We start from the raw sequence: 24,318 nt of genomic DNA, 5'->3' as shown, positions 1-24,318 counted from the left end.
AACGTGAGGTATTATTTCCTGTCCTAAAGCAGTGTTTCTGAGGGGTCGCAGATCAATTATGGTTCCTTTTGTGCCACAACTAGAACTATGGAGATACCAAAAGCCCATGTTTGTATATGTTTGTGAGTTGCAAATTCACCGTTAGTTATTATGCTATAGATGTAGAATTGGCGTGACATTGTACTGATGTATTCTTTACACTCTTTATTGTCCATGATTGGGCTTCTGTGAGTAGGATTTTCTTCTAGTGAATAGAGTTCTTTGTACATTTTCCTATTTGTTGGCATCCATCACACCAACCCTCTGCATCCCTTCTTCACCATATTGATTAATTGTCTTCCAGGTCTTCCTGACTTTGTCACGCTTGTCGGCTTGACAAAAGCCGACAGACAAAACTGAGACATAGCCGTCTCAGTTTTGTCTAACTTATTTGAACCGTCCCGCCGATGTTTTCATTTCTAATCTTGTCCATCTTGGTCATTCCCAATGTAAAAATGTGAATCTCGAGTTTAGCCACCACAATCCCCCCGCCCAACTCAATTACTCAAACACCAAAACCATAGTAAACCCAAAGACTAACAAAACATTTACTTGCATATATTACATAGTGTGTTACCAGTGGTGGCCAACCACTTTCAGATAGCTTGCATCTGTTATTCTTGTTTTCTGACCTAAACCATGCAGTGTCTTCCTCAGACATAAGTAACAGATAACTGTTGTTATATAAATATTGTTGTTCATGTTCAGGTTATGTAAATATTCTCTAGAGTTTGTGGTTGAGTGGTGTTGAATGACCTCATGATGTTATTATACTTAGAAGTTCTAAGTTCCAGAGTCATATGGAGAGAGAATGTAGCACTGTTCACAACATCACTGACCTCTGTGGGAGTAAAGTTTAGGTAGCTGCTCTCTATTGTGTTGGCACATGGCATTGAAGAAGTGGAAGAATTATATCCTTAAATCTACTTACGGCACTTTCAGAAATATATCTACTCTAATGAAAGTTATTCCCCACTGCTGTGTAGCCTGTTTTTGTAAGTTTCAATGTTATTAAGCAATGGTCTGACTTTTCAGGGGATACTGTTAAGTGTTTGGTTTCTACACCATATAGCACAAGATGCAGAATATGATTAAAGCGGTGGGTGGGCTCATTTACATTTTGAGTGTAGCTAATTAAATGCAGTGTTTAGGCTGTTGTTTTCAGCATCTACGTGAATGGTAAAATCACTCACTATCATATTTTTGTATTAAGTCAGCAGTTCGGAAAGACTCAAACTGGTCAGTCAGGGCTCAACCACCGTGTCTGATATCTTCTTTGCTTTTTTCCTATGGACGGTTCATTTGTTCCTCCATGCCTGAAAATCAATGGATTAGAGATGGGGGCAATCCCTGGTCCACATACTCAGATGAAAAACGGGCCTTTAGAATTTTTAAGAAAAATGTGTACAAAGAGTTGATTGATCAGTGCTGTTTTCTTTATTTATAAACAGTTTCATTTTTCTTTTTTGCCTCAATCATGAAGTCTAACACTATTGGCTGCTCTGAACATGTGATCATCTTTCCTTAACAAAAGACATACTGTGACACTTCTGCTTGGCCAATCACACACAGTCTTCTCCAACAAGAGTGGAGACGGGTTTGAGATTCTTTTCATTCAGCAAGATTATTTAAAGACAATGACACCTACGAAGTTTGTCTTTTGTCTAACATGTTTGCTCTTAGGGGAAATGGGTGAGTTTATGGTTTTGAAACTGCAGTCTGAATATATTTCCATGCTGTTAAGGGTCTATAAAATGTATTTGCTCTGTCTTTTATTTTACTTCAGCTCAGGTGAACAACCAGGAGTTCTTCTCGTCTGGTCATCAAGAAAGACGTTTCATATCAGTTAGAACTGGGGACAGCGTGACTTTGCATTGTTACAGTAAAAATGGTGTAACTCCACGGTTTTACTGGTATAAGCAAACATTGGCAGAGAAACCAAGACTCATTTCTACCTTCTATGTATATGAACAAAATGCCACATTTCACAGTGAATTCAAGAGTGATCCACGCTTCACCCTGGATACTCAAACAGGTCAAAACAACTTAATAATCTCAGATGTGCGCATTTCAGACTCAGCAACTTACTACTGTATATGTTCCTATTTACACACATCAACATTTTCAGAGAGCATTACTGTTGGTGTTAAAGATTCAGATTTGAACATCAAGGCTGTGGTCCAACAATCAGCTTCTGAAACCATCCAACCAGGAAGCTCTGTGACTCTGAACTGTACAGTATACACTGGGGCTTGTGATGGAGAACACAGTATTTACTGGTTCAGAGACTCTGAAGAATCTCATCCAGGACTCATTTACACCCATGGAGGCAGGAATGATCAGTGTGAGAGGAAAGCCAACAGAAGAACACACACCTGTGTCTATAACTTGACAATGGAAAGCCTGAATGTGTCTCATGCTGGGATCTACTACTGTGCTGTTGCCTCATGTGGACACATACTGTTTGGGGGAGGAACCACGCTGGTGTTTGGAGGTAAGTAGCAGTATAGAACCCATATCTGTGACTGTTATTTTATTATCTATCTGAAAAGAAAACCTAAAATATAGAGAAGTCTGTGCTCAGAATTCTTGGCTCCTCACAGATGAGGCAAAATCTCTTGTCTTGGTGTACGTCTTGAGTGGAGCATTGACTTTTACCTCCACCCTGGTTGTTTTACTGACTTTTCTTCTCTACAAGATGAGCAAAAGAAACCACTTCAAATCAGGTACTGGAAAAAGGTGCTGCATTTGACAGTTTTTATTCACTGATTTGGACTTTTAAGTGAGACTGCTGTTTTTGTATTTTACATTCAGGCCATCAACAAACAAGACTTTCAACTACCTCTGCAGAGGTACGTTTCATCTGTTCAGATTAAAGTAATATTGAAAAATATTTTAGCACATATTACTTTGAAATATTTTTTTCCAGAAACTGTAATTTGATCTACCTCTCAAATTTGTTTTTACCAGGGTAGCCATGATGCAGACAACCTCCACTACGCTGCTTTAAGCATTAACCTGCCCAACAGATTGAAAAGACAGAGGAAAACTCAGAATGAATGTGTTTACTCTAGTGTCAAGCAGTAGGTTACATTTTTCCACTCTAGTGAGACAAAAAATCCACACTGTCACGGGGTTTGTGTTTTTGGTTTAAGTTATACTCTGTGGATTATGGTTTTCTGTTTGTAATATATTTATAGTTCCTGGTTTCTAGGTTTCTGTTCTGTTTCTGTGCCTCCTCTTTGTTCTTGGTAAAAGTTTAATTCTGTTCTCCGTGAGTTGTATGCTTAGTCTTAGTTCCTGTCTTTATGTCGTCTCTGTGTTCCACGTCTAGTTACTTTTGTCTCTGTGCTTAAGATTTCCTCTGTTCCAGAGTCTGTCAAGTCTGCATCTTCGCGGATCTTTCATGTGTTAGGCTATGTCCTCTCTATTTTTGGTAATTCCACGCCGGTGGAAACCCAAACAAAACAGGCATTAAGAGGCTCTAATGCGGCCCATGTCACCCCTACTTGCGGCCCGCATAATGACGTGACGAAATACTTTTAAAAAATATTGTTCAAAAATGTATTAATATGGAGGCAATATGCAGAGTGTTACAGGCATAGCCCTAAAGAATGCCTCATAGGCCCAGTTGTAAGTAAAAGCTATTAAGACTCGACTGTACACTGTGTTCGTGTTTTCCTCCGAAGCAATAAGTTGGAGCAGCCTTTCAACTCCTCTCTCTGTCTCTCGCTAGCAAAGTTGACCCAGACAACAAACTAAAGCTAGTTTTCAGCTACGAGCCTGACACGAACCCGATGTATTAGCCAGAGGTCCCTTTACTACAGTTCGGAGCCGCGGACCTGTTTTATATACGCGTGAAACAGTTTTCTATACGAGATCGCTGCAAAAAGTGCAGCCTTACCTAATGCCCACCCTACTGTTACTCATTTTATATTAAGATTTAAAAATCCAGTTGTTATTGGTATGGCGAGTAATCTTCAGTAATAGTAATAAATTACACAGCAATAGTACATTCATGTAGTTGTAAAAAGCATGATAATATATTAAGTAATCAGAATACGTTACTCTCATTGAGTAACGTAACGGAATACGTTACAAAATACATTTTGGGGCATGTATTCTGTAATCTGTAGTGGAATACATTGTAAAAGTAACCTTCCCAACACTGTTCTTAATAAACATAGTACACATGTATGCCTGGATAAAGACAAACAAGTGAGATGTTAGGTTAGGATGCTTTTATTTTTATTTTAGTAAACATTCAAAACCTACAATACACAGCTGGTGTTTGGAAGAGAATAGAACAAATATTTCAAATATAATCTGATCATTTTTGGAGCAGCCTTCCAGATCTCCACGTAGTTACATGTTTTTTTTAGACTTGAGTGTTTTCCCACCTGTTCCCCATCCTCTTGTTTTCCTGCCCATGTATTTAAGCCCTGTGTAGTCCTCTGTTGCTGGTTTGTCTGCTTGTCATCCTCTCTGTTCATTTGCGTTGTTCCCTCTGTGGGTTAGGTTTTTTCTAGTTCTTTGTCTCAGGTTACATGTTTCTTGTTAGCTTTCCCAGTTTAGGTTTTTCGTAGTTTAAGTCACTGCCATTCTCTACTTTTCTTTGTACTTCATCCACACTGAAAATAAAGCTCACTCAGTGTATGCCAGTTATCAGTTCCTGCACTTGGGGCCTTCCCTCATCATTCTACATGTCTGCTACTGCAGCCGTGACACATACATTCATTAGATGTTGACATCCAAATTGTGTGCAATGTAATGTGATCTGGGGCTTTTGTGTTTCTTTTTTTAAATAAACCTGTAGTTATGTTGTATTATATATATTATAGTCACCTCTTTCTATTTTGTAATCAATATTGTTGAACTCATTTAAAGAAAATGATGTGTGGTTGTGGTCTTCTAAGCAAGTTTTGGATGTGAATAAAGAAAACCAGATCTTCAACCAGGCCTGATTCTTCAAGTATTCAGTATTAAAATTGCCTTTTTGAGTTCACTTACAGGGAGTGCAGAATTATTAGGCAAATTAGTATTTTGTCCACATCATCCTCTTCATGCATGTTGTCTTACTCCAAGCTGTATAGGCTCGAAAGCCTACTACCAATTAAGCATATTAGGTGATGTGCATCTCTGTAATGAGAAGGGGTGTGGTCTAATGACATCAACACCCTATATCAGGTGTGCATAATTATTAGGCAACGTCCTTTCCTTTGGCAAAATGGGTCAAAAGAAGGACTTGACAGGCTCAGAAAAGTCAAAAATAGTGAGATATCTTGCAGAGGGATGCAGCAGTCTCAAAACTGCAACGCTTCTGAAGCGTGATCATCGAACAATCAAGCGTTTCATTCAAAATAGTCAACAGGGTCGCAAGAAGCGTGTGGAAAAACCAAGGTGCAAAATAACTGCCCATGAACTGAGAAAAGTCAAGCGTGCAGCTGCCAAGATGCCACTTGCCACCAGTTTGGCCATATTTCAGAGCTGCAACATCACTGGAGTGCCCAAAAGCACAAAGTGTGCAATACTCAGAGACATGGCCAAGGTAAGAAAGGCTGAAAGACGACCACCACTGAACAAGACACACAAGCTGAAACGTCAAGACTGGGCCAAGAAATATCTCAAGACTGTTTTTCTAAGGTTTTATGGACTGATGAAATGAGAGTGAGTCTTGATGGGCCAGATGGATGGGCCCGTGGCTGGATTGGTAAAGGGCAGAGAGCTCCAGTCTGACTCAGACGCCAGCAAGGTGGAGGTGGAGTACTGGTTTGGGCTGGTATCATCAAAGATGAGCTTGTGGGGCCTTTTCGGGTTGAGGATGGAGTCAAGCTCAACTCCCAGTCCTACTGCCAGTTTCTGGAAGACACCTTCTTCAAGCAGTGGTACAGGAAGAAGTCTGCATCCTTCAACAAAAACATGATTTTCATGCAGGACAATGCTCCATCACACGCGTCCAAGTACTCCACAGCGTGGCTGGCAAGAAAGGGTATAAAAGAAGAAAAACTAATGACATGGCCACCTTGTTCACCTGATCTGAACCCCATTGAGAACCTGTGGTCCATCATCAAATGTGAGATTTACAAGGAGGGAAAACAGTACACCTCTCTGAACAGTGTCTGGGAGGCTGTGGTTGCTGCTGCACGCAATGTTGATGGTGAACAGATCAAAACACTGACAGAATCCATGGATGGCAGGCTTTTGAGTGTCCTTGCAAAGAAAGGTGGCTATATTGGTCGCTGATTTGTTTTTGTTTTGTTTTTGAATGTCAGAAATGTATATTTGTGAATGTGGAGATGTTATATTGGTTTCACTGGTAAAAATAAATAATTGAAATGGGTATATATTTGTTTTTTGTTAAGTTGCCTAATAATTATGCACAGTAATAGTCACCTGCACACACAGATATCCCCCTAAAATAGCTAAAACTAAAAACAAACTAAAAACTACTTCCAAAAACATTCAGCTTTGATATTAATGAGTTTTTTGGGTTCATTGAGAACATGGTTGTTGTTCAATAATAAAATTATTCCTCAAAAATACAACTTGCCTAATAATTCTGCACTCCCTGTAATGCTTAATGAGTCTGCATTTGTTTCCTACCACTCAGCTGTTTCTGGACAGTTAAAGTGTGAATGATGTCTTTTTGTCTGTGTTAACCTGGCGGCAAAATGGCCACCTGTTCAGGGTGTACCCCTAATTTCACCCTATGGCAGTCGGGATATGCTCTGCAACCATGAATTGGACAAGCATTAGAAAATAAAGAACAAACGAAGGGAAAGAAAGAAAGGTAGAAAGTGTGTCTTGTGATTGTCTCATTATTGTATGCTTTCTTCTTCTATTTATTGCCTGTATATTTAGGATTGACATGCCGTTTTCTTTCTTTCTCTCCTCCACGTTTTCCCTCTCTAAAATATCACAGAAGTGCTTCTGGAGACAGCTCTTCTAATTCCTCAAGCCTTCAACAGCAAGTTAGATAAAAACCACTGTGTGTTTTCTCACACAGTGCTCACTAGTGTTTAGAATCATTTGTCTCACTTACTCAGCAGATGAATCAAAGATTTCTTACCTTGTTCACCTCCTCAGAGGAAGGACTCTCAGATGGGCTTAGGCCATTCTCAACTGCAGCAAGGATTTGTGTTGTGCTGAGTTTACCAGTGATTTTAAAAGTGTCTTTGATAAGTAAATTAACCCAATGCTGCACCATATGGCTGCAACAACAGCTTGTTTGTTCAGTTAGCAACAAGAGCAGATAAGTGTGGCTGATTACATTCTGGAGTACGCAGGTTGGGAAGACAAGGCTCTTTGTGGTGTATACGTGGCATAAATCCTCATATGAGAGATAAATTAACCACTAAAACCTGTACAAATCCCATGATGCAAACATTCTTCTGATTTATCTGCACTGTGATTACTGATCACCATCCTTAAACTGTTCCCACAAAGTTGGAAGCATGAAATTGTCCAGCATGTCTTGGTGTGCTGAAGCATTAACAGTTCTATCACTGGGGTTGTGCTGAGCTCCTGAAAAAACAACCCCACATCATAATCCCACTCCACTACACAGTGCCTTATGCCACTGCATCCAACACGTTGGAGTGAAATAGGTTATATAAGGCTTTGATGCAGCTGCTTAGGCATGGAACCCATTACTTGAAACAGTAGTTCAGTAGTTCAATTGTTAGTGTCACAACGAGACTGAACGGACTCACGCGCAGGCTCTGGGTTGGGAACAATAAAGAGTCTTTATTTACACTCTCCACCTTCACCTCCAAATACCAAGTTGTATTTGCACTTTAATCAGCTGATTTCAATTAATGTGTCAGAGGAAGAACATAGAGAACAGTCTACAACATGAATATGGGTATTACTTTTACTTGTATTGCACAAACGGACAAGAGCACGATGGTAAAGTGCAAACTTCCCGAGCACAAAATTACACCAAAACTAGGTCTAATTACTAAAAAGACAGTAAATATAGACAGAGGCCTGATAGTATTGCAGTTACCAAACTTACAGAAAAACAACAAGGGAATAAAAACAGGTATCCAAAACTCAACCTGACAAAAAAAGGAGTAAAAACTTCAAATGACAGAAAATCCTAAAAACAAATTCACAAACACAAACTTTAGATAACAAAAAATTATATATATATATATATATATATATATATATATATATATATATATATGATATTTAATGAGTTAACATCTAATATATCTCACCACTGATCTGTGATCTAAACCATGTTGTCCTTCTATTTTCTTTTCTCAGCTACTACGTTTAACACTACAGACGTCAATGATCATGTGATCTAGTTTTCCATATACTGGGTAACTTCTGATTGGCCAGTGAAATCTAATCATCACTCTTAAAAGTGAAGAGTCGCCATTCTTTTATTCAGTACGACTGTTGGAACAATGGCATCTGCACACATTGTCTTCTACCTGATGTGTTTGTTCTTGGGTGTAATTGGTAAGTTTGTGTTTAACCACAGTCTAATTCTTTTAAGGTCTTTTTTCTCAGCTGCCATGTTCCACAATGTGTATTTGCTTTGTCTTTCATTTCACCACAGCTCAGAAGAACAACCTGCATTTATCCTCCTCTGTTCATGAAGAAGCACGTTTTATATCAGCTAAATCTGGAGATAGCGTGACTTTACATTGTTACTATGAACACAGTGTTTCTGCACGTTTTTACTGGTATAAACAAACTTTAGGAGAGAAACCAAAACTCATTTCTAACTTCTATATATCAGAACACTATTTAGTAAAATTTCATGATCCATTCAAGAATAGTGCACGCTTCAGACTAGATAATGAAAAAGGAAAAAAACCACTTGATTATCTCAGACTTAAGTGTTTCAGACTCAGCAACTTACTACTGTATATTTTCCTATTTCTACACATTAATGTTCTTAGAGACCATTATTGTCAGTGTCAATGATTCAGATTTAAACGTACAAGCTTTAGTTCATCAGTCAGCATCTGAGACCATCCAGCCAGGAGGCTCTGTAAGTCTGCACTGTATGGTGCACACTATGCTGAGCTGTGATGGAAAACACAGTGTTTACTGGTTCAAAGACTCTGAAGATTCTCAACCAGGACTCATTTACACCCATGGAGTCAGGAATGATCAGTGTGGAAGGAAAGGCAAGAAAAGAACACACACCTGTGTCTATAACTTGAGAATGGAGAGCCTGAATGTGTCTCACGCTGGGATCTACTACTGTGCTGTTGCCTCATGTGGACTCATACTGTTTGGAAATGGGACCAAGCTGGAATTTGGGGGTAAGTCACTTTTTTAGCAGAGGTGACTCACATGGTATTATAAATAGGAGCAGATCATATTTGATGAACTGAAGATGAAAAGCTAAAAAGCTCTGTCATTTCTAGGATTTACAATTCGGCGAGATTCTGCTGCCCTGATGTATTTCTTAAGCGCAGCTTTAACACTCACCACCATCATCAGTGTGTTATCAACTTTTTTAGTGTATAAGATGAAAAGAAGTAACAATTGCCAATTTAAAGGTTAGAATTTTCGTTCATATTTTACTGTTGTGTTTAAAAATAGTGGCATTTAAGTTTAAATCATTTGCTTTTTTTCTCAGCAGACTCAAACACAAATGATTCTGTAAATTTAGAGGTGAGTTTTAAAGTGTGGAAGTTCATGTGTTTTTAGAAAATTAGATTTCTTGTTGAATTGTTATCTTGATTCTTTTGGTGTCTAGAGCACCCAAGAGGACAACCTTCATTATGCTGCTTTGAGAAAAATTAGGACGAAAGGAGCAAGAAGACAGACGAGCAACACCCAGGATACATGTGTGTACTCCAAATGTGTGTACTCCGGTATAAAGTAAACATAAGAGACAAGATGATTCTTAGTATTACCTTTCTAACTGATTTAACTGCTAACAGAATTTGATCACTTGCATATGTTTGAAATTCCTCTAAATGTAATTCCAGTAGATAATTTGTTTTGGATTTTGGGTTTGATGTATTTTTGAGGTTCTGTAATTTTTAGTTGTCTCTTTGAAGTTGTTGTTGTGTTGACTATTTTTTATCATTTGAAGTTTTGATTCTTAATTTTGGTGAGTTTAATATTGGTTACTTCCATATTTTATTGTTGTATGCTTGTGATATGATTAGGTTTTTGTGGTGGTATTTACTGTATTCAAATGATGAGGCTAAGTTTTTGTGTAAAAATGTAAAATATTATTGTGGGTAGTAGTATCCCAAGTGTTCCCGTTTATAATGACTTTCTCCTGTGTGTTATTTCTGATCAGTTTAACATTCCCAGTTAGCATTTATAGTCCTGTCTTCCCTTTCTTCTTCGTCTCTGTGGTTGTATATCTCCAACCTCTGCTCCCTCTGGTTTCTGAGGATCTCTAAAATGATTTTTTTCTATTTTGTAATTCTGTTTGCAACCTAATAAAAGATTAGCTTTCTGTCTGCTTTCAGTCCTACACTTTCATCATTAATTCTTCAAACTGTGGCAAGCTTGGCATCATTCACATGAAGGATAAACACACTGTATTTGTAAAGTACTTGAAACATGGAAACATAAAACTGTACTCAAATGGCCTCCACAGTCATCAGATTCCAATCCCAAAGAGCATCTTTAGGATGTGGTGGAATGGGAGATTCACATTGGGGATGTGCAGATTCCAAATATACAGCAGATGCTATCATATCAGTATGGACCAATATGTCTGAGCAAGGTTTTCAGCACCTTGTTGAATCGATGTTTTGAACAGTTAAAGCAGTTCAAATCAGTGTTGGATACTGATACACAGAATGAAATTCAATGTCAATTCAGTTTTATGTAAATATTGCCAATTCAATCCAACAATCAACTCAAGGTGCTTTAAAATGTAAAGATCCTGCTTTAATAGAGAGTATCCCAACAATAATCCCCAATGAGCAGCAATACTCACTTTTAAAAGGAAGAAATCTCCAGCAGAACCAACCTGGGGAAGGCTTTGGAAAAATGGAGCTATAGAGGAGAAAATGGAAGAGCACAGAAAGACTAAGTTGGCCAGGACAGGTCCTTCCCTCTCTCTTACCTCTTCTATTTAAGTAGTAGTGTGACAGCTCTTGAGTGTCAGATTATTGTCTCAGTCTCAGGTGGTAACACATCAACCATTGTTTTTGTGCTACTTTGATTAGCAGGACATTCACGGATCACCTTCTCTTCTGCTTCCTGCCAGTTCTTGATGCTCACTGCCCAACCATTCCCAGCCTGAAATTTTCTGTGCATCAATCTGCCTAACTTTCTATTTTACCTCAGTTCATTTTTCTGGGCCTCAGCCTCCCCGCTCACCTGCACTACCACCAGTCCACGTAGTCCCCACTTCAGTCTCCAGCCTTATGTATCCCACCTCGTTCCTATATTGTGAATATGTGACTCCCTCCTGGTTTATCTGAGTTTTGTATTTTTCTGTTTTTTGGAAAGTGTTCAGTATTAAAGCTGCCTTTTTGAGTTCACTTAATGCTTGATGGTAAATGGTAAATGGCCTGCATTTGTATAGCGCTTTACTCAGTCCCTAAGGACCCCAAAGCGCTTTACACTACATTCAGTCATTCACACACACATTCACACACTGGCAATGGCAAGCTACATTCTAGCCACAGCTGCCCTGGGGCGCACTGACAGAGGCGAGGCGAGGCGAGGCTGCCGGACACTTGATGAGTCCTTCATTTACGTCCTACGTTGCCTGCCACTCAGAGATGGACATCATTGTCACGTTCCTGGGTCTGTTGACCCAGAGTTTTATGTTTTACTTTATTTGGATGTTGATGTTTAAGTTATTTAGGTGCACTAAGTTTATTTGTTTATTAGATTCCCTTTATGTTTTCAACCCCAGTGTTACATCTCCATTGTCCTTTATGTGTTTCATGTCTGTATCACTTTTGTTATCAAGTTCATGTTGTCATGTCTGCTTTTCATTACGTTTCCTGTTTTATTTTGAAGAGTTCCTGTGTTCATTGTGTTTAGTTTTACACTTCCCCTGTGGCATTGTTATGGTTATTTGTTTATGCTGTTTCCCCACTGTGTTCCCACTTCCCTCATTAGTCTGCTGTGTGTATTTAGTCTGTGTTTTCTCATTCAGTCTATGTCAGGTTGTCTTGTTTTCTATGCCATGCTTCAAGGTTTCCATGTTCCACGGCTCAGGTATTCATGTCCAAGATTATCTGTGTTCTTATCAGGGTCTTTTATGTTGTGCTTTAGTTCACCCAGTTTAGGTTTCAGTTTTTCCCTTGCCCTCTTTGTTTGTAGTTTTTTTGCCAGCCCTCAATAAACAGCTCACTTTTTGTTTATATCAAGTTTTGTTTCATGCTCATTTGTGTATGCATTTTGGGTCCACTCCTCACTCCATACAGTCTGCCTCAGCGAGACTGTAACAATTATTCAGTGTCCAAAAATGGCTCTGTGTTAACCTGGCGGAAAAATGGCAACCTGTTCAGGGTGTAACCCTCCTTTCAGCCAATGGCAGTTGGGATATTCTCTGCAACTATGAATTGGAAAGTGAAGGAAAAGAAAGAAATGTAGAAACCAGAGACCAAGAGCCAACCCTCAGTTACACTTTGGGAGATTTGCAACAAGAGCAGAAGAGTGTGGCTGATTACGTTGTGTAATTTTGGGGGATTTTGGCAGAGTAAGCTGGTTGGGAACCAAGGCTCTCTGTGGTGTATACATGGCATAAATTATTATGAGAGATAAATTAAACACTAAAACGTGTACAGATCCCATGAGGCAAAAAAATCTCATTTATCTGCACTGTGATTAATGATCACCATCCTAAACTGTTCCCACAAAGGTGGAAGCATGAAATTGTCCAACTTGTCTTGGTGTGCTGAAGCATTAACAGTTCTATCACTGAGGCTGTGTTGAGATCCTGAAAAGCAACCCCACATCATAATCCCCCTCCACTAAACTTTACACTTGGTAGAGGGCAGTCAGGCAAGTACTGTTCTCCTCACACCTGGGAAGTCCAGACTTTACCATAAGATTGTCCGACGGAGAAGTGTCATCTGTTCCTGCAGAGAAGACGTCTCCACTCCTCTGGCATCCAGTGGTGGCATGCCTTACGCCACTGCATCTGACGCGGTGCATTTAGATGTATGATGTAAGGTTTCGATGCAGCTGGTTTCCATGAATAAAAAAACCCACTCCATTAAAATTATGTCGTTCAATACTTCAATTTCTTGGAATTGTTAGTCTGTCTGGAAAATTGTGGTGCAGTGTACAGCATGGATATGAACTTTACTTTTATTTGTGTTGCACTAAAGGACGGGATCGTGATGGTAAAGTGCAAACTGCCCAAACACAAGATAACAAAAAAAACCTAGGCGTCATTGCTAGAAAACAGTAAATATAGGAAAAGGAAAGACCTAAAAATATTATAGTTATGATTACGGTCAAGAGAGGTGCTGAGCTGTCAACTGATCACCAACTGGTGGTGAGTTGGATCAGGTGGCGGGGAAGGCTGCTGGACAGACCTGGTGCACCGAAATGTATAATGCCTGGCAGAAGCCTCTGCACAAGAGATCATCAACTCCAGAATCCAACAGAGCTTTGACAGCATTATGGGAGAAGGGAGCAGGAGATCGACAGATGGATTGGTATGGTGGCTCAGTTTACTGGTCGTTCTATGTCCCTACCCTCACTTATGGTTGGTTTATGGGTGAGGTGTTCCCAGCACCTACCACTGGGAGGAGACCAGGACATGCTTGAGATATTATGTCTCTTGGTATTTCCCGGTTCAGGCTGGAGGAGGTGGCCGGGGAGAGTGAGGTCTGGGTTTCTCTTCTTAGGCTTCTGCCCCCACGACCCAGTCAAAGATAAATGGATGAAAATGAATGGATGGATGGAAAGTTACAATTAAATAACAAAGGAATAAAATGGATATCCAAAACTCAACCTGACACAAACAAGAGTCACAACTTCAAATGACAGAAAATCCTAAACACAAATTCAAAAAGATAACAAAAATATCCTACAATGTTTTTAACATGAAAACCATTAAAAAAGATAGTGGCGTATTTTGTGTGGTTGTGTAGTTAATTCACCATTTTTATATACATGAAATATTTCAAAATGATTAACTATGTGTCTCACACTGCCCCACACAAACACATTGTCTACAGGACATTTAGTGAGTTGACATCATCTCAGCTACTAAGTTTAACACTACAGATGTCATTGATCATGTGATCTAGTTTTCCATGTACTGTGTAGCTTCTGATTGGCCAGTGAAATCTAATCATCACTCTTAAAAGTGAAGAGTCGCCATTCTTTTATTCAGTACGACTGTTTGGAACAATGGCATCTGCACACATTGTCTTCTACCTGATGTGTTTGTTCTTGGGTGTAATTGGTAAGTTTGTGTTTAACCACAGTCTAATTCTTTTAAGGTATTTTTTCTCGGCTGCCATGTTCCACAATGTGTATTTGCTTTGTCTTTCATTTCCCCACAGCTCAGAAGAACAACCTGCGTTTATCCTCTGTTCATGAAGAAGCACGTTTTATATCAGCTAAATCTGGAGACAGAGTGACTTTACATTGTTACTATGAACATAATGTTGCTGCAGTTTTTTACTGGTACAAACAAACTTTAGGAGAGAAACCAAAACCCATTTCTACTTTAGATAAGTCAGAAGACAATTTTGTTCAATTTCATGGTCCATTCAACAATACTACACGCTTCAGACTAGATAATGAAAAAGGAAAAAAAAACTTGATTATCTCAGACTTAAGTGTTTCAGACTCAGCAACTTACTACTGTATATTTTCCTATTTCTACACATTAATGTTCTTAGAGACCATTATTGTCAGTGTCAATGATTCAGATTTAAACGTACAAGCTTTAGTTCATCAGTCAGCATCTGAGACCATCCAGCCAGGAGGCTCTGTAAGTCTGCACTGTATGGTTCACACTATGCTGAGCTGTGATGGAGAACACAGTGTTTACTGGTTCAAAGACTCTGAAGACTCTCAGCCAGGACTCATTTACACCCATGGAGTCAGGAATGATCAGTGTGAGAGGAAAGCTAACAAAAGAACACACACCTGTGTCTATAACTTGAGAATGGAGAGCCTGAATGTGTCTCAGACTGGGATCTACTACTGTGCTGTCGCCTCATGTGGACACATACTGTTTGGAAACGGGACCAAGCTGGACTTTGGGGGTAAGTCACTTTTTTAGCAGAGGTGACTCACATGGTATTATAAATAGGAGCAGATCATATTTGATGAACTGAAGATGAAAAGCTAAAAAGCTCTGTCATTTCTAGGATTTACAATTCGGCGAGATTCTGCTGCCCTGATGTATTTCTTAAGCGCAGCTTTAACACTCACCACCATCATCAGCGTCTCATCAACTTTTTTAGTGTATAAGATGAAAAAGAGGAACAACTGCCAATCCAGAGGTCTTATCTTATCTTATTTTACTGTTGTGTTTAAAAATAGTGGCATTTAAGTTTAAATCATTTGCTTTTTTTCTCAGCAGACTCAAACACAAATGATTCTGTAAATTTAGAGGTGAGTTTTAAAGTGTGGAAGTTCATGTGTTTTTAGAAAATTAGATTTCTTGTTGAATTGTTATCTTGATTCTTTTGGTGTCTAGAGCACCCAAGAGGACAACCTTCATTATGCTGCTTTGAGAAAAATTAGGACGAAAGGAGCAAGAAGACAGACGAGCAACACCCAGGATACATGTGTGTACTCCGGTATAAAGTAAACATAAGAGACAAGATGATTCTTAGTATTACCTTTCTAACTGATTTAACTGCTAACAGAATTTGATCACTTGCATATGTTTGAAATTCCTGTAAATATAATTCCAGTAGATAATTTGTTTTGGATTTTGGGTTTGATGTATTTTTGAAGTTCTGTAATTTTTAGTTGTCTCTTTGAAGTTGTTGTTGTGTTGACTATTTTTTATCATTTGAAGTTTTGATTCTTAATTTTGGTGAGTTTAATATTGGTTACTTCCATATTTTATTGTTGTATGCTTGTGATATGATTAGGTTTTTGTGGCGGTATTTACTGTATTCAAATGATGAGGCTAAGTTTTTGTTTAAAAATGTAAAATATTATTGTGGGTATTAGTCTCCCAAGTGTTCCCGTTTATAATGACTTTCACCTGCATGTTATTTCTGACCAGTTTAACATTCCCAGTTAGTATTTATAATCCTGTCTTCCCTTTTGTCATGGTCCTGCGGCCATGACTCAGTGACTTTGTGTTTGTGTTCTTTATTGTTATTACTTTCATTATTATTCATGGCTGCTTTGGGATGGTTTGTGTTTTGGGATTTTAGATACTGGGTTCTGGGTTTGTGCTCCCTCTATTGGTCCCTGGTGTTAGTGCCCCCCTGTCTCGTCAGGTTAATCAGGTCCAGCTGTGTCCCCCACCTGTGTGTGATTTCCCAGTGTCTCTCTGTGTACTTATAGTGTGTGTTTTCCTCTGTTCCTCGTCGCGTCGTCTGTGTTCATACTCTGTGAAATCCCCTGCGTGCGCTCCCTGCTGTTCTCCCTTCATGTTCAGGTTTGCTACTCCTTGGTGTAGTTTCTCCCAGTTTAGTCATCCTTAGTTCTGTTTTGCCATCTCCACCATATGTTTGGTATTGTTAATAAATCGCCCTCACGTCTAAATAAGTACTGCATTTGAGTCCTCCTTTCGACTCCTCACACGGCCACTGACCCAGACCGTGACACCTTTGTTCTTTGTCTCTGTGGCTGTCTATCTCCACCCTCTGCTCTCTCTGGTTTCTGAGGATCTCTAAAATGATTTTTGGATTTCTGCTTTTTTCTATTTTGTAATTCTGTTTGCAACCTAATAAAAGATTAGCTTTCTGTCTGCCTTCAGTCCTACACATCATTAATTCTTGAAACTGTGACAGGTTTGGCATCAATCATGTGAAGGACGAATACACTGTATTTGTAAAGTACTTGAATCATGTAAACATCATACTGTACTCACATGGCCTCCACAGTCACCAGGTTTCAGTTCCACTGAGCATCTTTGGGATGCGAGATTCACATTGGGGGTGTGCAGATACCAAATCTGCAGCAGATGCTATTATATCAGTATAACCAATATGTCTGAGCAAGGTTTTCAGCACCTTTTTGAATCGATGTTTTAAAATAATTAAATCTGTACAAATGAGTGTTGGATACTGGATGGATATTGGTTATTTAAAATGTAAAGATCTAGCTTTAATCGAGAGTATCCCAACAATAATCCCCAATGAGCAGCAATACTCACTTTTAAAAGGAAGAAATCTCCAGCAGAACCAAGCTGAGGAAGGCTTTGGAAACGAGGGGCTAGAGAAGAGAAAATGGAAGAGCACAGAGAGACGATGTCAACATACAAACTATGACATGCTGTAGTGGTGAATTACCACATGGGAATGAAAATAGAAGCATGAGTAAGAGATGGTTTGGTGTCACCTGATCCGTGTATAACTCTAAACTTGACCAAAAAGGAAAGTTTGTCGCCTAATCTTAAAAGTAGAGGTCGCCCAAATCCAAACTAGGACCTGTGTTAGGTATTAGTAATGCCATTTAGAGTTGGTTAAACAGAATATGTATGAGATTTTTATGATAAGAATAACTTTGGTCTTTTCTGAATTTAAAGGTGGAAAAAAAAACTGTACCAATTGTCTATCTTAAGAACAGTGGGTCAAGTCCCGGTCAGTTACACCATGATGCAGACAACCTCCACTACACTGCTTTAAGCATTAACCTACCCAACAGTTCAACGAGACAGAGGAACAACCGAGATGAATGTCTTTACTCCAGTGTCAAGCAGCAGGTTATATTTTTTCCAATCCAGCGAAAAAAAAAAATTCACACATTCATTAGATGTTGACATCCAAATTGTGTACACAATAATCTTTACTGCATTTTTCATTGTATAACAGTGTGTAATATGATCTGGGGTTTTTGTTTCTTTTTTAAATAAGCCTGTAGTTATCTTGTAGTACTGTATATAGTCACCTTCTGGACTCTTTAAAAGAAAACGATGTTTGGTTGTGGTCTTCTGCTTGAGTTTTGGATGGGAATGAAGAAAACCAGTGCAATTTACAGTGACTGTGACAGGTCAAATGCACTGCATTTTAAGAAAATCTCAGCAAAAAGAAAAAATGTTGCAAAAAGAGATAAAACATGTGGATTTCCCCATTATGAAGCTTTCTTCTTCCAGTAGAGGTAACTGATGTTGTATGATAAACTGTGACAGCAATAGATATCTAAAAGCAAAAAGTCTCTGTAATTTTTCCCCTGACTTTGGGATTTGCGGTTGAGCTCCAGTTCAAATAACAAATCTAAATACAAGCTTTAGGAAATTTGCTTTTCATTTGAAAAAGAAAGCACAGTAGTTTGACTCCCTGGTGAAACAAGAACCTTAAAGGTGACGGGGAGCCGCTACAACAAGTCTTCAACCTCAACCTGTGACTGGGGAGAGTGCCCGCCATCTGGAAGACATCCTACATCATCCCAGTCCCCAAAAAGAACCGACCCAATGAGCTGAATGACCGGTGGCACTCACGTCACATCTTATGACAACTCTGGAGCGGCTCCTCCTCAACCTCCTCCAACCACAGGTACAACATGCCAGGACCCAGTACAGTTCGCCTACAAGGCGGATGTCGGAGAGGAGGATGCCATTCTGTACTTCCTACAAAGAGCGCACACACACCTGGACAAGGGGAAAGCCACGGTCAGGATCCCGTTTCTGGACTTTTTGAGTGCCTTTAATACAATCCGGCCCGGTCTGCTTCTGGAAAAACTAGATCTCCGACTACCTCACTGACAGACCACAGAACGTCAGGCTGAAGGACATCACGTCTGACACTGGTCAGCAGCACAGGAGCACCACAGGGAACTGTGCTGTCCCTCTTCTCTTTACTCTGTACACCTCTGACTTCTGCTATAACTCTGAATTATGCCATATTCAGAAGTTTGCAGACGACACAGCCATCATGGGGTGTATCTGTTATGATCAGGAAGAGGAGTACAGGAGTCTGGTGAGGAACATTGTCACACGGACTCACACAAAGCTGCACCTGCAACTGGGGGGAGTGCGCGCCATCTAGAAGACATCCTGAATCACACCTCAAAGACCAAGGAACTGGTTGTGGGAGGTACAGACCAGGTCCAATGCCATTTCAGATAGAGGGAGAGGAGGTGGTCAACACGTACAAGTACCTCGGGCTGTGGGTGGACAACAAACTGGACTGGTCATGCAACACAGAGCACCTGTATAAAAAAGCCCAAAGCCGACTGTACTTCCTCAGGAGGCTGAGGTCTTTCAACATCTACATGAAGCTCCTGAGGATGTTTTACCAGTCGGTGGTTGCTGGAGTACTTTTCTATGCTGTGGTGTGCTGGAGGAGCAGCACAGCAAAGAAGGACTCATTCAGGCTGGAAAAACTAATCAGGAAGGCTGGCTCTGTGGTCGGCATGAAGCTGGACACTCTGGTGACAGTGGCAGAGAAAAGGACACTAATGAAACTGCTGGACATTATGGACAATGCTGGGCATCCTCTGCACATGGCCATAAATAATCAGAGGAGCCTATTCAGCAACTGGTTGCTTCTCCCAAAGTCAAGAACCAACAGACTTAAAAACTCCTTTGTCCCACACGCCATCAAACTGTTTAACTCCTCGTTGGAGGAGAGAGGGAGGGGAAACAGGAGGACAAAGGAGGGCGGGAACAACTGAGTTGTAGTGCTTTTCTTCACTGTGCAATATTTGCAATATTTTTTCTTATATTCGACTGCGCAATAATCACTGTGCAATAGACTCACTCAAATGTGCAATACACTGGTATTCCTATTTATCGCTATTATTTATTCTGTATTTATATATGTGTATATATGGTATATTTATGCTCATATCCTTACTCTCATTCCTCTTTATTGTATCTGTAACATGCAACTTCTGTCGGTGCTGTGCTATTGGAAACTGAATTTCCAGGAGGAACCCGAGAGATTAATAAAGTTTCTTCTAATCTAATCTAATCTAATCTAAAAAACAAAAAGGTCAAACACCAATGTCACGCCTCCAAACACTGGTTCTAACACTTGGTGTTTCGAGTCTACCTGATTTCTACATTTCCTGTTTCTTCTTCTTAGTTATATTTAGATTCCCAATTCTGTTTTTTGTTTTTTTTTAACATCTAGCCTTTTCTTAGTTTCAGTCTATACTGTATTCTTTGAATCCCTGTGTATTCTTACCTCCCTTGTGTTCACGCCGCTGGTCTAGTCCTGTCTCTAAGGAATGTGTGAGGAGTCTGCTAGGGCTGGTGATGGCACCAGAAGGTATGGTAAATGGCCTGTATTTGTACAGCGCTTTACTAGTCCCTAAGGACCCCAAAGCGCTTTACATATCCAGTCATCCACCCATTCACACACTGGTGATGGCAAGCTACATTGGAGCCACAGCCACCCTGGGGCGCACTGACAGAGGCGAGGCTGCCGGACACTGGCGCCACCTGGCCCTCTGACCACCACCAGTAGGCAACGGGTGAAGTGTCTTGCCCAAGGACACAACGACCAAGACTGTCCAAGCCGGGGATCGAACCGGCAACCTTCCGATTACAAGGCGAACTCCCAACTCTTGAGCCACGATCGTAGCTATAAAACTTTAAGGCTGACTCTGCTAGAGGAAAACAGGGCAATGCATTTTGGTTATTAGGGAATGCTCTTTTCCCCCTTCTCTAACTCTACAGGAAGGAAAAGAGGTGGTTGCCATGGTGATGGGAGTGTTGCCTGCAGAACTGTCATCTCCATAAAGGGAGATGTCTGAAAGGTGCAGGAGATGAAACATAAGCAGGACATGGGGTCTAAAGGATTTTCTCCAACTTTTGACCAATCATGTTAACGCTCTGTTTTTACCACACGCAATAAAAGTGTTTACTGCTTGCGTGTGGCAGCTTTTGCCTCGAAGCCAGAGAGACGGCAGTCCACCATGCCATGTAAAACTAATTTGACATTCTAACCATTTAATAATAAATTGTGAAAACTTATCATTTGAGCACCTTTGTCTTCTCTCAAAAAAACACACAAAAAACCCAACACTTTATAGACTTTTCTTAGTTATCATGCTTCTCCTGTGTTTCCCATGCCTTTCGCCATGTTTTCATCAGTTTATGTTAGGATTTGGGACTGCATGTGTTCTATTGTCTTGTGTGTCTTTTCCTTTTTTAGTGCAGGCGGTCATGGTTGTGATCATCAGGGTTTTCCTGATGCACCTGCAGAGCATCAGGCATCATTTGCTAGGCTATTTAAGGAGTAGTGTGACAGCTCTTGGGGGTTGGATTATTGTCTCACTCTCAAGTGGTAACAGGCCAACCATCTTTTATGTACTACTTTGATTAGCAGGACATTCATGGAGCTCCTTCGGTTTTCAGGCAGGTTGTGATGCTCACTGTCCAGCCATTCTAAGCCTGAAGTTATCTGGGCATCAACCTGCCTACCTTTCCATTTTACCTCAGTTCATTTCTTCTGGGCCTCAGGCTACCCGCTCACCTGCACTACCACCGGTCCACGTGGTCCCCACTAAAATCTCCAGCCTTATGTATCCCACCTCGTTCCTAGACTGTAAATTCGTGGCTCCTGCTTTATCTGAGTTTTGTATTTTTCTGTTTTTTGCAAAGTGGTCAGCATTAAAGCTTCCTTTTTGAGTTCACTTAATGTTTAATGAGTCCTTCATTTACGTCCCACTTTGCCTGCCACACAGAGAAGGACATCATTCACTGTCCAAAAACAGCTCTGTGTTGACTTAGCGGAAAAATGGCAACTTGTTCAGAGTGCAGCCTGAAACACTTAGGTCTGAGATAATTAAGTGCTAGAAAACAGTAAATATAGGAAAGGGAAAGACCTAATAGTATTGTAGTTATCACTACGGTGAAAAGAGGTGCTCAGCTGTCAACTGATCACCAGCTGGTGATGAGTTGGATCAGGTGATGGGGGAAGAATGCCTGGCAGAAGCCCCATCCGTGTGATCTTTAACTCCAGACTCTGGCAGAGCTTAGACAACATCCTGGGGGAAGGGAACAGGAGATTGACAGATGGATTGGTGCTGTGGCTCAATTTACTGGTCATTCTACCCTCATTTATGGTTGGTTTACGGGTGAGGTGTTCCGGGCACCTCCCACTGGGAGGAGACCAGGACAAGCTTGAGAGATTACGTCACTCGGCTGAGAACGCCTTGGTATTTCCCAGGACAACCTGGAGGAGGTGGCCAGGGAGAGTAAGGTCTGGGCTTCTCTGCTTAGGCTGCTGCCCATGTGTCCCAGTCCCGGATAAGTGGAAGAAAATGGATGGATGGAAAGTCACAGTAAAATAACAAAGAAATAAAAAACAGATATCCAAAACAGAACCTGGCACAGGAGTCACAACTTCACATGACAGAAAATCCTAAACACAAACTTCAAAAATTCCAAACATTTATTTGACATGAAAACCATTAAAAAAGCTACTAGCATACTTTGTGTGGTTATGTATTTTTTTTTTCATGTTTCTTAAAATATATTAAATATTTCAAAGTGATAAACTATGGGTCTCACACTGCCCCACACAATCACATTGTCTACAGGATATTTAGCGAGTTGACATCTAATATATCTCACCTCTGATCTAAATCATGATGTTCTTCTGTTTTTTTTTCTCAGCTACTAAGTTTAACACTACAGATGTCATTGATCATGTGATCTAGTTTTCCATGTACTGTGTAGCTTCTGATTGGCCAGTAAAATCTAATCTTCACTCTTAAAAGTGAAGAGTCGCCGTTCTTTTATTCAGTACGACTGTTTGGAACAATGGCATCTGCACACATTGTCTTCTACCTGATGTGTTTCTTCTTGGGTGTAATTGGTAAGTTTGTGTTTAACCACAGTCTAATTCTTTTAAGGTCTTTTTTCTCAGCTGCCATGTTCCACAATGTGTATTTGCTTTGTCTTTCATTTCACCACAGCTCAGAAGAACAACCTGCATTTATCCTCCTCTGTTCATGAAGAAGCACGTTTTATATCAGCTAAATCTGGAGACAGAGTGACTTTACATTGTTACTATGAACATAATGTTGCTGCAATTTTTTACTGGTACAAACAAACTTTAGGAGAGAAACCAAAACTCATTTCTACCTTCTATAAGTCAGAAACCAACTTTGTAAAATTTCATGGTCCATTCAACAATACTACACGCTTCAGACTAGATAATGGAAATGGAAAAAAACACTTGATTATCTCAGACTTAAGTGTTTCAGACTCAGCAACTTACTACTGTATACGTTCCTATTTCTACACATCAACATTCTTAGAGACCATTATTGTCAGTGTCAATGATTCAGATTTAAACGTACAAGCTTTAGTTCATCAGTCAGCATCTGAGACCATCCAGCCAGGAGGCTCTGTAAGTCTGCACTGTATGGTTCACACTATGCTGAGCTGTGATGGAGAACACAGTGTTTACTGGTTCAAAGACTCTGAAGACTCTCAGCCAGGACTCATTTACACCCATGGAGTCAGGAATGGTCATTGTGAGAGGAAAGACAACAAAAGTACACACACCTGTGTCTATAACTTGAGAATGGAGAGCCTGAATGTGTCTCACACTGGGATCTACTACTGTGCTGTTGCCTCATGTGGACACATACTGTTTGGAAACGGGACCAAGCTGGACTTTGGGGGTAAGTCCCTTTTCCAGCAGAGGTGACTCACATGGTATTATAAATAGGAGCAGATCATATTTGATGAACTGAAGATGAAAAGCTAAAAAGCTCTGTCATTTCTAGGATTTACAATTCGGCGAGATTCTGCTGCCCTGATGTATTTCTTAAGCGCAGCTTTAACACTCACCACCATCATCAGCGTCTCATCAACTTTTTTAGTGTATAAGATGAAAAAGAGGAACAACTGCCAATCCAGAGGTTAGAATCTGTTTTCATATTTTACTGTTGTGTTTAAAAATAGTGGCATTGAAGTTTAAATCATTTGCTTTTTTTCTCAGCAGACTCAAACGCAAATGATTCTGTAAATTTAGAGGTGAGTTTTAAAGTGTGGAAGTTCATGTGTTTTTAGGAAATTAGATTTCTTGTTGAATTGTTATTTTGATTCTTTTGGTATCCAGAGCACCCAAGAGGACAACCTTCATTATGCTGCTTTGAGAAAAATTAGGACGAAAGAAGCAAGAAGACAGAGAAGCAACACAGAGGATACATGTGTGTACTCCAGTATAAAGTAAACATAGTAGAAAAAATTACATTTAGTAT

General features: G+C 40.0%; 3 protein-coding genes and 1 pseudogene across 4 annotated transcripts; all 4 read left to right on the top strand.

Annotated features, from left to right (window-relative positions):
* The first annotated feature begins 1,676 nt into the window (after window positions 1–1,676).
* LOC113018510 (uncharacterized) lies at window positions 1,677–3,126 on the top strand. The gene is made up of 5 exons (XM_026161582.1): window positions 1,677–1,731; window positions 1,826–2,533; window positions 2,643–2,765; window positions 2,854–2,891; window positions 3,010–3,126. Exons 1-5 carry the CDS (start codon window positions 1,677–1,679, stop codon window positions 3,124–3,126), a joined length of 1,041 nt encoding a protein of 346 aa, XP_026017367.1.
* A 5,333-nt stretch (window positions 3,127–8,459) lies between these two features.
* Window positions 8,460–9,898, top strand: LOC113011985 (immunoglobulin kappa light chain-like; annotated as a pseudogene).
* Window positions 9,899–14,364: 4,466 nt separating this feature from the next.
* Window positions 14,365–19,139, top strand: LOC113011897 (uncharacterized). Its single transcript, XM_026151732.1, has 7 exons — window positions 14,365–14,419; window positions 14,520–15,230; window positions 15,336–15,470; window positions 15,551–15,582; window positions 15,668–15,770; window positions 18,648–18,763; window positions 19,050–19,139. The coding sequence occupies exons 1-7, from the start codon at window positions 14,365–14,367 to the stop codon at window positions 19,137–19,139; spliced, it is 1,242 nt and encodes a 413-aa protein (XP_026007517.1).
* A 3,744-nt stretch (window positions 19,140–22,883) lies between these two features.
* On the top strand, window positions 22,884–24,318 carry LOC113011886 (immunoglobulin kappa light chain-like). Of its 2 annotated transcripts, XM_026151722.1 has the most exons (5): window positions 22,884–22,922; window positions 23,023–23,736; window positions 23,842–23,976; window positions 24,060–24,091; window positions 24,177–24,318. In XM_026151722.1, exons 1-5 carry the CDS (start codon window positions 22,898–22,900, stop codon window positions 24,288–24,290), a joined length of 1,020 nt encoding a protein of 339 aa, XP_026007507.1. In that variant the 5' UTR covers window positions 22,884–22,897; the 3' UTR covers window positions 24,291–24,318. The 2 variants fall into 2 exon arrangements, with proteins under 2 accessions (XP_026007507.1, XP_026007499.1); XM_026151714.1 differs by having other exon boundaries at window positions 22,922–23,736.

This window comes from Astatotilapia calliptera, chromosome 3 (genome assembly GCF_900246225.1).
Source record: "Astatotilapia calliptera chromosome 3, fAstCal1.2, whole genome shotgun sequence".
NCBI classification, from domain to species: Eukaryota; Metazoa; Chordata; class Actinopteri; order Cichliformes; family Cichlidae; genus Astatotilapia; species Astatotilapia calliptera.
The sequence above is the reverse complement of the archived record's forward strand: the minus strand, read 5'-3'. Positions and strand labels throughout refer to the sequence as shown.

Excerpts from the sequence above, each read along its gene's own strand:
- LOC113018510 (XM_026161582.1), top strand. The coding sequence starts at position 1,677 with ATGACACCTACGAAGTTTGTCTTTTGTCTAACATGTTTGCTCTTAGGG. Across the intron at positions 2,766-2,853 it reads AAGAAACCACTTCAAATCAG|GCCATCAACAAACAAGACTT; the intron begins GTACTGGAAAAA and ends TTTTACATTCAG. Across the intron at positions 2,892-3,009 it reads TTTCAACTACCTCTGCAGAG|GGTAGCCATGATGCAGACAA; the intron begins GTACGTTTCATC and ends TGTTTTTACCAG.
- LOC113011897 (XM_026151732.1), top strand. The coding sequence starts at position 14,365 with ATGGCATCTGCACACATTGTCTTCTACCTGATGTGTTTGTTCTTGGGT. Across the intron at positions 15,471-15,550 it reads GAACAACTGCCAATCCAGAG|ACTCAAACACAAATGATTCT; the intron begins GTCTTATCTTAT and ends TTTTCTCAGCAG. Across the intron at positions 15,583-15,667 it reads ATGATTCTGTAAATTTAGAG|AGCACCCAAGAGGACAACCT; the intron begins GTGAGTTTTAAA and ends TTTGGTGTCTAG.
- LOC113011886 (XM_026151714.1), top strand. The coding sequence starts at position 22,989 with ATGTGTATTTGCTTTGTCTTTCATTTCACCACAGCTCAGAAGAACAAC. Across the intron at positions 23,977-24,059 it reads GAACAACTGCCAATCCAGAG|ACTCAAACGCAAATGATTCT; the intron begins GTTAGAATCTGT and ends TTTTCTCAGCAG. Across the intron at positions 24,092-24,176 it reads ATGATTCTGTAAATTTAGAG|AGCACCCAAGAGGACAACCT; the intron begins GTGAGTTTTAAA and ends TTTGGTATCCAG.